We start from the raw sequence: 14,740 nt of genomic DNA on the forward strand, positions 1-14,740 counted from the left end.
ATCAAACTGTACCTTATCACAGTTGTTATGTCATTCGGTGATATATCAGTGTTACCTAGGGCTGTCCAAAGTCAACAGATTTTACAGGTACACTTCACGTCCGGGAAAGGACCTATCCCAGATCTTACTTTCAAATTGTGTTTGATTCTCCTTGCAATGAGATACTATCAACCAACATCCTTTGCGTTCGCTTTCGAATTAAATTCCCAAAACTCAATCGTCGCGAAAGAAGACAGGGATGGTAAACAACAATTGCAGCATTGTATAAAATAATGTTTTCTCGAAATTGTGACAATGAAATTGCAATAGATGATTATATATATTTCAATCCATATCATTGACAAATCGTTAACATCAAGTAAAGTGCATGCACATTTCAGAAAACACTGACATATGCTGATAAGAAATAAATCACTGAATCAATTTCGACCACCGCAGTTAAAAGCAGGTCGGTTTTACTATGAAATTATGCATTTGTCAATTCAACATGTTTTATATATATAATGGAAATCAAAACAGTCACGTTGGCAAATCAACAGTAAGCGAAACAACAACAAAGCAATTATCAAAATGTCAACAGAGATCCGATAAAACAATTGTAAAATAAGAAGATTTTCATGGAGAACATCGAAAAAGTACAATGATAATAAAATATGTTTTCTGAAGCATACATGTCTCTTGCTTCATCGACGAAGCGCGCATGTAAATCTTGGTTAATTATAGTAAATAGCGTTTCGACCTGTATATCGTATATGTACAAGAAAATATAGTATTTGCAAATTTGATCATTCTTGCGACCATGGAACTTCCATATAATCTTTATCAACCTACACCTTGTGTTGCGAGTTATCGACATTTTTTTTATATAAGTGATGATACTGGGTACAAAAGTCAACTGTGGTATGTAACCACTATAGTTTGGGGAAGCATAGATGTTGCTGTCCAGGAAAGAGAAATTAACAATGGGCATATTGAAAGAAATTGTCTCTCATACAGCTAAGTGGGATGCTGTCCTTTTTGCTCTGGTTTAGGGAATGATCGAGGTAAGCGGCTGCTGTCCTTGATATTTAATTCTAACGGGTATGTTAGATGGGCGGGACAAATATCTTTCTTGTTATTACTTTTTCACATTTGCTAAAAAAACAAGAAAATACCAACGTATCGAAAAAAATTAAAATGCAAACTCAAATGCCATAAAACTAATCCAAATATGTGCAAAAGAATAATTTACACGGAGACTCCAAAACAAAAAGCACAAGGACAAGATGACCAGATGTTCTGGAAGAGTAAGCATCTTCTGCTTCATCGTCGACACCCACTATGTAAACCATGTCAATCCAAGTAAGCAATATCACGTTCTCAGATGAAAACAAAGTATACAACAACGGAAAAGGCAGACAGACTTATGAGCATCAAACACGTCAGCTTCATATTGCACAAAGAAATAGTATTTTTCAATGAGAACACAATGAGGACCGTAATACTTTCCCATAATTTTCATCAACCTGTATCTTTTGAAACCCCGTGTTACGAGTTTGTCCGTTAGCTGAAGACTGCTTGCACGTAAATCTTGATAAAGGGAACAGGTCATTATCGAATCAACTGTGACATGTGAACACCATACGTTGGATAAGCAGTGGGGTGTGACTATTCAGAAATGGAACATTAACAAAAGGGAAATTATAATTATTACGCTTATCATACAGCTTGTTGAGACTGTCAATGTTGGCATGTAGGGAAAGATCGCGATAAACGAATGATGTAGAAGAGGTTGTTGTGTTCTCTACTTACAATTTATTATTTTACTGATGACATGGTAACTATGCGGTAAATACTTACAACAACTTGAGTATTATGCTTCAGTTATTTCAAAACACAGTAACACAACAACCATTCACTTTAATGTGACCCTGTGCGCTGTTATTCCAACCGAATGCATTTATTGGTTTTATCGGGATTTGGCATGTATCGGTTTCTTGTCGACATAACAGCCGACCAACCGGAAATTGTTTCGAAAAGATAACAAAGAAATGCTAGTAATTCTCCGGACCTGTTTTCTACCATTTCCGATGTAAATTTCACTGTGGTTGTTATAACTTTGTTGCTGTTTGTGATTCAAGTTCTTCATTCTACTGTTCAATCCATCAGTCAGATATATTGATACAAGAACGGTGCTTTGCACTTTGTACGCTTGTTGTGATGTATGTGTACTAAGACACGATGTCCAATTTACGTTTCTTATTATTTCGATTCCAAAATAATCGATAATCGATGCACGGTCTGGAAAAATACGTAGACGGTATTCTCTGTATCAGCTCAAGCTTTTTTCATTAGTACCGCGTGTTTCAATAACATGTCATAGTATTTCTAAGCGCCAGTCTAGCGCCGTCCTTGCTGGCGAGGTTTTCGTTCCATTTCAGATCTAGCTAGGTGTAATGTCCTTCTGACATGTAATGTACGAGTATACCTAACCCAAAGGGAACCATTACAAAGGCCATCTCGTCAGAATCGAGTATAGAACGTCTAAGCGTCTAAAAGTAACTCGTTTGCATTTACAGCGATATTGATATATGTCATTGTCTGATGTGAATGGCTACCACTTTCGATAACGCACATGCAGATAATGCGAATCTGGATCAAAACAAAGATAATATATACACAGTTAACCAATAATCAATTAATTCAGTTCATGTTGATATTTCCAGACGAAGTGTTCAGGTCAATGCTTACTCTCAGATATCTTCTGCCCGCTCTTCCTGTCTGTCTCGTTCATTTTCTGTCTGTCTCTATCTCTCACATAAACAAGTTTTTCTTTAATATCAATCCAAATAGCATATACCATTAACGTGATGCATGGTGGAGTAAGGTGTGTTTAGGTCTCCTGGCGAATTGGTGGTGTTGGCAGGATGTCTGTATTCAGGCTTAGGGGCAAGGTTAAAGCGCAGAGGACAATGTCTGATTATATAAGTACGGAGAGGTCACACATTAAATTATATGTCTTGAAGAGCAAGAGACACAACGAAAACTACAAGACAACTTCACTGCTAAAATTATTTTAGGTCGTATTAGCGAACAATATTAAAACGCAGAGCCGGGAAATATCTTCAAATTAACACGTAAGCTTAATGCTGATGGATCATTTGAACATTTAACCTTCTTTCTTTTTTAATTGTTCACTCTCAATTCGTCAACGTTTTTTTTTTTTTATCAAGACTTCATAAAACCACAACTCTGGAAATCCGACACACTGCACAGCGTCTTGTAGTATAAATGAAAATTCTTCAATACGTGTTTATGTCGTTCGTTTTTGTAATATGAGCACGGTGCTATGGTCACGTGAATTCCGACTTAATTATTTCCTGTAATGTCCGTTCAATGTTATTGCACTGGAAAATCTCTGAGATGTCAATATTGTATTTGCTTATGGAAGTTAATTAATATTGCTAGAACAGCATGCTTCAACTCATTACATGCTCAATCCGCTAAGGGCGATTTCTTATTAGTTTTCTTAAACTGTTTCGACAATAATATCAAAGTTATCGAGGATTAGAAAAGTCATTGAATATTAAGAACGGCTTCTGAAGACCCGCTGTTTGATTTTTCAATAATCTGAAGTTCTAATTAAGGCGAATTTTAGAACTAATTATCAGGAACAGTTCATTATCTGTTTTTCCATTCAAGTTTTGACTTTGCGACGTTCTAGAGGCATGTATCGATGATAGCTATCAACCGATATATACCGTTGATACGATATATTTTGTGACTTAATCAGTTTACCTACAATAACGTTAACATCACGACCTGGTACCATGGATTCGTATTTTCGAAAGCTATTCACCCAGGTAAGTGTCTCATAGTACCGAGCGTGTCCTTTCCTGTACAACACAACAGAACTGCTAAATGTTTATCATAGTTGAAGTGGATTGGTTTAAAGAATACGATACTGATCCCATCATTATTGTCACTGTAGCAGTGTGAGGTATTACTAATTCGTCGACAAATTTATCGCGAATTCGTTAGACAAGGGAAAAAAATACTAATGCGTTTGTCACCGTGATTGTGCAAAAGACACACAAGTGATTAACACCTCTTAATGCAAACTGGCACCTAAGTGATTAAATGTAGCACCTCTCAATACCAATTCAAAATTAGGTACAGTATTGCCGGATAATTCACTAAACATCAGCTTCTATTTATCTACGATTTTTTTTCTGTTAACAGATGCCAGCTGAAAATGAAGAAAAGTGCAAAAATTCTGGAGAAATTACTGAGGAGCCCTGTAAGTATATGTTTTATAACGAGACAGAAAGTGTATGGCACCATTGTACATTCAATCTCTGATTGTTTCACAACCACCATCTACTTTATGAAAACATATCCGATCAGAGAAAAATTAAGATTATATAACGTTACTTGTATCACACTTCTGTTTAGACATGATGTTTTGTCATTTGACTTGCGGACTCAAAAATACATTGTACTGCTACATTTGCTGTTAAACATTGAGAATTATGTATTTGATAATATAATGATTGAACATGTTTTCATTTTTTTTTTTTTTTTTCGTGTATTTAACTTAGGAAATATCAACGGAAAATATATTTTAAAAGTATATTGTAAAGATATTTAGAGCGTAATACTTTCTAGCCAGCACTACTGGAGAAAGATTTGAACTGGGTGAGAGATATTTGTAGGAATTCGACCAAATGTAATGGATTGAGCTTTAATTGACTGCACATTCATGCATATGTTGTGTATTCGACAGAATCAGGTATATGTATAGGTTAGAAAAGAATTGGTTTTAATTATAATGACCTTAATTTACAAATGTAACAATAATGGGTTGTAATGTAGAAATGATGGGCTATATTATCGTGAAACCATAGTTACTGGTAGTTGTAATACGCTACATTTGTGTGAGATAGAAGTGGGTTGTTAATATAATATATATAATTATGATGACCTACATTAATTTGAGACAGTAGTGGGTTGTTATCATGATGAACAACATTTATGTGAGACAGTAAATGGCTAAAATTATGATGACTCACCCTTATGTGAGACAGTAGTGGGTTGTAACTATGATGACCTACATTTATGTGAGACAATAGCGGGTTGTAATTATGATGAACAACATTTAGGAGACAGCAATTAGTTATAATTATGATAAGCTACATTAAGGCAGTAGTGGGTAGTAATTATGATGACCTACATTTATGTGAGACAGTAGTGGGTTGTAACTATGATTATATACATTTATTTTAGACAGTAATAGGTTGAAATCATGATGAACTATTTTTTGAGACAGTAGTTGGTTGTAATTATGATAAACAACGTTTAAGAGACAGTGTATGGTTATAATCATGAAGATCTACATTTATGTGAGACAACGGAGGGTTGTAACTATGATGACCTACATTTATGTGAGACAACAGAGGGTTGTAACTATGATGACCTACATTTATGTGAGACAACAGAGGGTTGTAACTATGATGACCTACTATCATATGAGACAATTGTGGGCTGTAATTATGATTACCTACAGTTATGTGAGACAATAGAGCGTTGTAATTATGATGAGCTACATTAAATATGCCATGAAGGCTTCGACCTTGACGCTTTCTCTACATACATCATATTGCTAACTGAGGGATGTGTACCCTTAATCAAAATGTACATGTACACACAGCAATTGTAGTTTTTTTTTTTTTTTTTTGTTGCTATATAATTTAAAAAGGACTTTTACATCATGTTTCCTATGGAATTTTCCGTATTCTCTAATCGAAAAAAATGAACCATGCCGATTGTTTTAGGAAGAATGTGGGTCGCGAGCATCCCCTGGTATCGGGTTATCTAGTACAGAAAGGAAAGTCGATATTTTTTTCCGTTCATTATCATACGTATTACGAGTATATTTCGTTATTGATTTACACGATTGAAATATGTTATTATCTTTGAAAAATGTTTAATGATATCTAAATGTTTATCATTACATGTTTGTATTGAGTCTATATTTCATTGAAAATTCGATAAATTTACACAGAAGACATGAAAATGGTCGGATAGTTTCGATGTTACACTTGTCAGCACGACGGCGCCATTTTGAATAGGTCAATACCCGCAGTTTTCTACAATTCAATAGTTTTCTTTTTGTTCTGCATGTAATCGCCTTTATATATAATTATATACTGCCCACATGTTTCCGAAAGCAGTACAGGTCTAACAATACATGTTCTATATACAGATGAAGTGTTGTAGACTTTCGAAAAACCTCTCCCACAGACATGTTTAGAAAGCTAGCGTTAATTAACAATACCGTTGGAGCCACGTGACTCCATGTTAATATCCTGTAATAAACATACAGCATATTGTCGTCATTTTACCATAGAATTGCGTATTGTTCAGAACTGAAAAAAATAAGAAGAAATGGCAGGGACATAGTGATAATTAACGTGGATTGAGACTTTAATGGCTGCCTTTGCTTCACTGAAATATGTTCCATCGATACCGTTTGATGTCCCCATGTATATTTGTTGACAAATATCGAAAGGTAGGTTGAGTTTTGTTTGTGTAATATATACGTAATTTGGTCTCTGTTTTTTATATTTCTGTGATGTAAGTACCTAGGTACATTTTCAGTAACACAATTAACAAGCTATTCGTCCATTAATTAAATGTGTACATGTACATGCTGGAATACTGGTGAGGGCACAAAATTGTCGACGCCATATCTTGAATAGTCAGATATATGTAAATACTTCATTTGTTTATATATTTTTGTGTGATGTAAACGACACCGGTGAACTTGAATTATTATAATATATCACATAATATAACGTCTCTATGTAGCTGTAAATATGAATTTAAAATGTATATCAATAGATATGTCATTTTGTAGAATATTCTTTTCAGCAGAATAAAGTGTTTAAGGTAAATTCGCCGTACATTCTAGATTATACGATATTATACGGCATCCATGTAACATCACAATGTACACGACCAACGTTAACAAAGAAACATTGAGGTATGCTTTCTATTTGGTTTTTATTGAAAATCAATGACATGTGGCGTATGATGGCAATGTACATGATCCAACGCAATTACAAATTTCGACAGAAACCATTGTAATGCAGTTGGATTGTAATATTATCAGCTATAAGTGTCCGTGAACTTCCGAAACAAGTTGTTTTAGTCATCAGTCTCAACATCCACGTGTTATTTACATGTAACTTTGGTTGTTTGAAGCCATCACAGCTAATTGACGACACAAAATGGTTTATCGTCTTTGAATTAAGGCGGTCTTATACTCCATCGGAATACTCTGAAAGGACACTTAACTGTTATTTTAATTACCATGGCTTTGAACAAAGTAGGTATATACAACCTTGTATGTTCAGCGGAAGGACCGATTCACTGGCATAACACGTGAAAATGAAAGTACTGTACTGTACTGTACCGACATTGATGAAGGTTCCGTGTTGACTAAATTTCTACAGAATAAATCTCAACATGTTGCTATTTCATCGCATCAGTATACTGTTGTCTACTTATATTTCATTTCAAATCAATTAATTGAATTAAAGTTAAAGATCACGTTAGCGAAGATACATAGTGTTAAAAAACAAGCATCGGATGAAACATATACTTGTTCATTCAACTTTGTCGGAAAAAAGAAGTGTACTTAAAGCAATTTCTCGGATGTTTTACAATAGAGTCAACCAGAACGAAAACATGAAAAACAACATTCAACGCATTGCCTCTGTCGTTGCCAAATTAATGAGTTAGTCTCCACATCATATGCCCAGTACCGAGTTCGGCAATCATGGACTTTGTTTAGTCTGCTGGTTGTCCATATGTCGGGAACGGATGCAGACGTGTTTGACCTCGAGGAACGTCCCGGAAGGGGCTCTCATCTGTTATGTTCCAGGCATAGATGTGTTTAGTTGAACTTCCTACATCGTGTGTCATAGACGATAATTGTTTAACCAAACTCCAGTCTGCAGAGTAGAGAGGCATTTTGCTGTAAAACTCGACTGTGTCGAAAGGATGCGGCACCATCATGCATTTTTCAGATACGTCTGCAGCCGTTATAATGAGTATGAGCAAATAAGTCTAACTTTACTTGTCCTTGTCTTCCATGACAAAAAAAAAAATCGAAAATTAGTTCGAGGCTAAAAATAAGCCACACAGAATTTCAGTAATAATGTGACACTCCTGTCTTTGTCGTCTACAAATACTATTGTCTTCTGGAAATACGGGAGAAAATATGCTTTTACGCTTTGTATAAATACAAGCACAATTAAACATATCACAATTTCACGGAAAACATATCACAATCACACGTAAAAACACATCACAATCACATGTAAAACACATCACAATTACACGTAAAACAGATCACAATTACACGTATAAACAGATCACAATTACACGTAAAACAGATCACAATTACACGTAAAACAGATCACAATTACATGTAAAACAGATCACAATTACATGTAAAACAGATCACAATTACACGTGTAAACAGATCACAATTACATGTAAAACAGATCACAATTACATGTAAAACAGATCACAATTACATGTAAAACAGATCACAATTACATGTAAAACAGATCACAATTACACGTAAAACAGATCAAAATTACACGTAAAACAGATCACAATTACATGTAAAACAGATCACAATTACATGTAAAACAGATCACAATTACATGTAAAACAGATCACAATTACACGTGTAAACAGATCACAATTACATGTAAAACAGATCACAATTACATGTAAAACAGATCACAATTACATGTAAAACAGATCAAAATTACACGTAAAACAGATCACCAATCAGATCACAATTACACGGAAAAACAGATCACAATTAAGTGTAAAAAAATAGAATTTCGCCAGAACATATCACAAAAAACTATACTACAATTAAACGTAAAAACGGGTCATTATTTCATATCAAACAGATCGTTAAAACAGATCACAATTACACGTAAAACAGATCGCAAAAACAGATAATTTAAAACTGATTATAATCACACGTAAAAACAGATAATTTAAAACTGATTATAATCACACGTAAAAACAGATAATTGAAAACTGATTATAATCACGCGTAAAAACAGATAATTTAAAATTGATTGTAATCATACGTAAAAACAGATAATTTAAAACTGATTATAATCAAACGTAAAAACAGATAATCAAAACCAGATTACAATTGCATGTAAAAATATCACAAATTTGAACTTTAAAGTTCATGAGTACCTTTCCTGTTATGTATATTTTTTCTCGTGACTTTCATATCCAGCTATGATAAGTACAAATGTATATATACTATAAACATCGTTAATAGACTTCTTGCTATTTTCATGTACATTCATTCTTACTAACGACTCACATCATACATTATAAATTGTGAATACTGTTCGTCCGTGAAAGATACATTGTCCATTTCTGAATCTTACTTATTATTACTTAACATATATTTTCATTTATCACGCATAAGATAGATACATATAAATGTATTTTCTCACCCATAGTGGACAGGTGCATCTTCATGTTTTAGTGGTGTAGGATTTTGATTGTCTCACTCTAGGTTTGAGACGAAACGATTCTCGAAACGATTCTCCTAACATAACTGTAACGTCAAGTAAGCAACACAAATAATTTGGATAACAACACAAGACGTCTATAACAAGACCAAAAGGATTATAAAAATAAAATATGCATTCTCCTACTATTTGGTGAAATAGGAAGTCCGAGATCTCAGTCCTTCTCGTATTTTGTATCTGTACCTGTATCGCTTAAATACCTTTACAGTCAGTGTCAAACCTTTTTCTCTCATGCAGTTACCATACGAATACTTCACCCTAATCATGCATTTATCATTCCTATACGATAAATCAATTTATTTACAGGATGTGCCCACTTTTACGTGTGGAATACGGTTCATACAGTTTGCTCGTGTTTGCATCGTACACGTATAATGTCCATCTTTGTGTATCCAAGATAAAGCGACGTACGTTCTCCCATTTGTGCCATACAGAATCATACATACTGTCCCCTTCTGTTACATACCTAGACATTACCATCGTCTGTGCCATACATACTTACAGACGTTTTCTACGAAACAGGATATTGTCGCAGTGCGACATCTTGCATTGGTAGTGATGGATAGGGATGCCACGTGGTTTAATGGCCGAAGTTGACATACATCATGACCCTATCTCTTAGCTAAATGAAGCTGTTTTCTGAGATTTTAACATCAGCCTTCTATCCTTCGGCATTAAAGTACATGCTAGCACACGAGCTGTCTAAACGAAAGGCAACCAAATCATTTATCTACACGAACAAAATTGATTTCGGCAATGTGGTCAAATAGCGTCTGCCTGTCTCCGCATTGACCGTAGCACAGGAAATCTAATGTATCATAAATATGCTGTTTCACGCGTCTCCCGTCTTCATTTTTGAGAAGGGAGAGGCTAGTTTCGGGAATGGGAAACAGGATGACTTGAAAAAAAAACATAAAAAGAGAAAAGAGGCTGGTACGGAAAGATATATTCAACACATGGCAAAGATTGGGGGAAGTAAAAAGAAGAATTCGTTTTTACACGGGGTTTTATTTGAATTTGATCCTATTAAACCTTCTCGTAAAAATCCACGTGCCTTTCGATAATCTCTCATCGATATTGCTACGGATTACTCATAGCTCATGAATAAAGACGCCACATCGACTTTCAATTTGTGTAACTATTTTAAGAAACGCAAGCGTATAACTTAATTAGGGGTGAATGCACTATCATGTCATTTATATTTTCCTACAGTTGCAACTTGAAATTAGAAATACAAAAAAACACTATGAAGAAAATTAATTTAAAACGTGTCGATAATAATGACTGGCTTATTGATATTCGGTCCGAAAATGGGGCATATCAACAAATTTTGGGATCTATATGTCTATGTATACAAATTATTAATAAATTTGAAAAGCTTTTGGTACAATTTTGACGGTGAAGGATCAGTAATGCGAAGTCTTGCTTCATTTCCTGTAGTATCATATTGGAGTTTTCTCCCCTGTAACGAGAACTTTGTTAATGTTTAGTGCGTGCATCCTCCAAGGAAACATGAAGCATCGAAAATAAATCACCTCTGATGAAGACTTATGACTGAAGACACTGATTTAGTGTTAAGTCTTTAATGAGAATATGACAATCTACTGGCTTGTACTGCTGTACTTGATGTCTTTATGGGAATTATAGTTAACAGTGCCTGGTACCTTTTAGCACAATTAGCATGATTTATTGGTCCAAACATCTGGCTTTCGGCTGTCTTTCGGTCAAATATAACGATTATAGAGAAACTCTTACTTTGTTTCGTAAACACTGAAAAATCATTTTGTTGTTCTTTACATTTGAATGAAATAAAACAAAACACCTCAGTTACCAATCCAGAGAACAAACTTCCAGGTACCAATCCTGAGAGCAACCCTCCACGTACCAATCTTCTTAGCAGCAAACCTCCAGGTATAAATTTTGTGAGAAACCCTATAGGTAAAAAAATCATGTGAGAAACCCTCCAGGTAAAAATCTAAATATTTGAGCAACCATGTGGTTACCCATCCTGTGAGCAACCTTTTAGTATCAATACTGTGTGCAACCCTCTAGGTGCTAATCCTCTCAGCAATCCTCCAGGTACCAGTCCTGAGAGCAAACTTCCATATACCAATCCTGAGAGCAAACCTCCAGTTACCAATCATCTGAGAACCTCACCTGGTTCCAATTCTGTGAGCAAGCTTCCACATACCAATACCCTGAGCCGTAAACCTTCATGTACAAAATCTTGTGAGCAACCCTTCAGGTAAAAATCTTGTGAACAACTCTCCCAGAAACTAAATATTTAAGCAACCATGTGGTTGCCCATCCTGTGAGCAACCTTCTAGTACCAATATTGTGAGTAACCCTCAAGGTACCAACACTGTGAGCAGCCCACCAGGAACAAAATATATGAGCAGCCCTTTATGTACCACTACTGTAAGCAACCCTCTACATATCCATGCTGTGAGCAAACCTTTAGGTACCAATTCCGAGAGTAAACGTCAATGTACCAATCCTGAGAGCAAACTTCCAAGTACAAATCCTGTGAACAACTCTCCATTTACCAATCCTGTGATCTCCTGTCCATTTACCAATCCTGAGAGCAAACTTCCAGGTACAAATCCTGTGAATAACTCTCCATTTACCAATCCTGTGAACAACTCTCCATTTACCAATCCTGTGAACAACTCTCCATTTAACGATCATGAGAGCAAACTTCCAGCTACAAATCCTGTGAACAACTCTCCATTTACCAATCCTGTGAACTCCTCTCCATTTACCAATCCTGAGAGCAAACTTCCAAGTACAAATCCTGTGAACAACTCTCCATTTACCAATCCTGTGATCTCCTCTCCATTTACCAATCCTGAGAGCAAACTTCCAGGTACAAATCCTGTGAATAACTCTCCATTTACCAATCCTGTGAACAACTCTCCATTTACCAATCCTGTGAACAACTCTCCATTTAACGATCATGAGAGCAAACTTCCAGGTACAAATCCTGTGAACAACTCTCCATTTACCAATCCTGTGAACTCCTCTCCATTTACCAATCCTGAGAGCAAACTTCCAGGTACAAATCCTGTGAATAACTCTCCATTTACCAATCCTGTGAACAACTCTCCATTTACCAATCCTGTGAACAACTCTCCATTTAACGATCATGAGAGCAAACTTCCAGGTACAAATCCTGTGAACAACTCTCCATTTAACGATCATGAGAGCAAACTTACGGGTACAAATCCTGTGAACAACTCTCCATTTAACGATCATGAGAGCAAACTTACGGGTACAAATCCTGTGAACAACTCTCCATTTACTAATCCTGTGAACAACTCTCCAGGTACCAACACTGTGAACAACTTTCCATACAGATAACTATAAATAAGTGTGATAACGATTTGAAAATAAGTGTGGTGACCGAGTCTTTGAAATGCTTGTTTGATATTGTACTTACAAGGATATGCAAACGATTTCTATCACGAGGTCATCAGTAATACGTGAACAACTCGTATGTGACCTGTAATCCTCAATGATATGTACACGAGTCTATGATCATGTACACATAATGTGTGGCAGTTCATTTCGGATCGTGTTGTCATTACTATTTGGACATTGTATTCATATGGCAAATGCGTTTTGTGTCGTAAGTTTATCAGTCATGCTAAAACTAATCACACAGACACACTGACTTTAAACGTCTACTAAAATTTGCCTTTTTTTCATTTAACAATCCATCGGGATGCGAAACATGTGCCTTGCTGACAGTCAACAAATTTCACAAATATACAAGGTTCACATATGTATGTACATTTCATGGGGAGCAGGTGTGAACATTCCTGACTCATTTTCGGAAAGTTTCACCAGTCATCTGTTTTAAAAACCCAAACCGCCCGTATTTCATGTCGGACAATGGTACTGTGAATCGGCAAATTATTTTAAAGTGTGAAAGTTAAATGTATTAGTGAAACTCTTTGATTACATGATATAAGAATTGGCATAACTATCCCCACAGCTGTTCGTACTCCCGTCCTGCCTAGTCTCTCTCTATTCCGTCATGGGACTGGTCTGGAGTGGTCAATGCTGCTGACACCGTACTTGAATGCGTTGTCATCACTAATAATCGTTATGTCAAAATAATGACAACGAGTTGTTATTATTTATAAACTAGATTAAGTCAATATATGTCAACGTAAACTTAAAGAAGAGCTCTTCTTTATGGAGATAATAATGTTTATTAGTATTCAATTGCCCCTGTAGCATTGGTAAATGGAGATATGCTTCTTTGTACCCGGACGCCGTGTCTGTTTATCGCTCGTTACAGCCGCCTCGGCTACTGAAGCAGAGCTTGGAAGGGTAATTTGGTAAGATGGACACATGTTGATATGCATTGCACGTAGGGATAACGATTCCTATAAAAAGAGGACGCATGAGAAACATTGGTTTATAGAATGATTTAACGATAACTGAGCGAATGATCGACCATGTATAATGTGGCCACGTTTTGACTTGGCAAGGATCTATTAAGAAGCCTAATAAAAACCGCAATCTACCAAGAAATGTAACTTCTGATTAAGGAAACCTAATACGCATATACGTGGACAACATGGTGAATATATATAAACAAATCAACGAAACTTAAACTGAAACTCAAGAGTGACATCAAATGCTTCTGATTGGCGTCATTGTGTATGACTCTGGACATTAACTTCTTCAAAAACAAGTATATATCTTCAAGACATGCATGAAATGCCTAATTTATCCAATTTTGCCCTTTCTTTCAAAAACGATATATAACAAATATGTTAATTCCTTGCAATTACAGCTTGAAATTGTCCTTTTGATTCAGTTGCACGAGTTTAAAATGATCGACAATGGAAATAAAAAGATGTTTTATTTTTCGTCAAAAATCAATCATTAGAAAATGTATAAAGAAAGTAATCGGTGCATTGCATGCTGTACAAGTAACACTATTTTCACATACTAGGAAGTTTAAAAAGCTACAGTTATTTCCCTATTGAAAACCAAGGATTTCCATTGGTTGATCATTTGTGACGTCAATTCTGGTACTTGATACGTGTTTGTTAGTTTCTAAGGCCATGTACATAAAACCAACTGTATTAAAAAAAAAAAAA

The 14,740-nt window shown here is 35.5% G+C and overlaps 1 protein-coding gene across 1 annotated transcript; it reads left to right on the forward strand.

Moving 5' to 3' along the window:
- The first annotated feature begins 3,809 nt into the window (after positions 1–3,809).
- On the forward strand, positions 3,810–12,983 carry LOC132543091 (histone-lysine N-methyltransferase 2D-like). The gene is made up of 4 exons (XM_060206544.1): positions 3,810–3,842; positions 4,222–4,279; positions 11,676–11,868; positions 11,951–12,983. Exons 1-4 carry the CDS (start codon positions 3,810–3,812, stop codon positions 12,981–12,983), a joined length of 1,317 nt encoding a protein of 438 aa, XP_060062527.1.
- The last annotated feature ends 1,757 nt before the right edge of the window (positions 12,984–14,740 follow it).

This window comes from Ylistrum balloti, unplaced genomic scaffold (assembly GCF_031769215.1).
Source record: "Ylistrum balloti isolate Yb309-2 unplaced genomic scaffold, AGI_CSIRO_Ybal_v1 Utg369740, whole genome shotgun sequence".
In the NCBI taxonomy this organism is placed as follows: domain Eukaryota; kingdom Metazoa; phylum Mollusca; class Bivalvia; order Pectinida; family Pectinidae; genus Ylistrum; species Ylistrum balloti.

Bases quoted from the DNA above. Each gene is read 5' to 3' on its own strand.
- LOC132543091 (XM_060206544.1), top strand. From the start codon at position 3,810: ATGGATTCGTATTTTCGAAAGCTATTCACCCAG. The intron at 3,843-4,221 runs GTAAGTGTCTCA...TTCTGTTAACAG, and splicing joins TTCGAAAGCTATTCACCCAG to ATGCCAGCTGAAAATGAAGA. The intron at 4,280-11,675 runs GTAAGTATATGT...GCAACCCTCTAG, and splicing joins AGAAATTACTGAGGAGCCCT to GTGCTAATCCTCTCAGCAAT.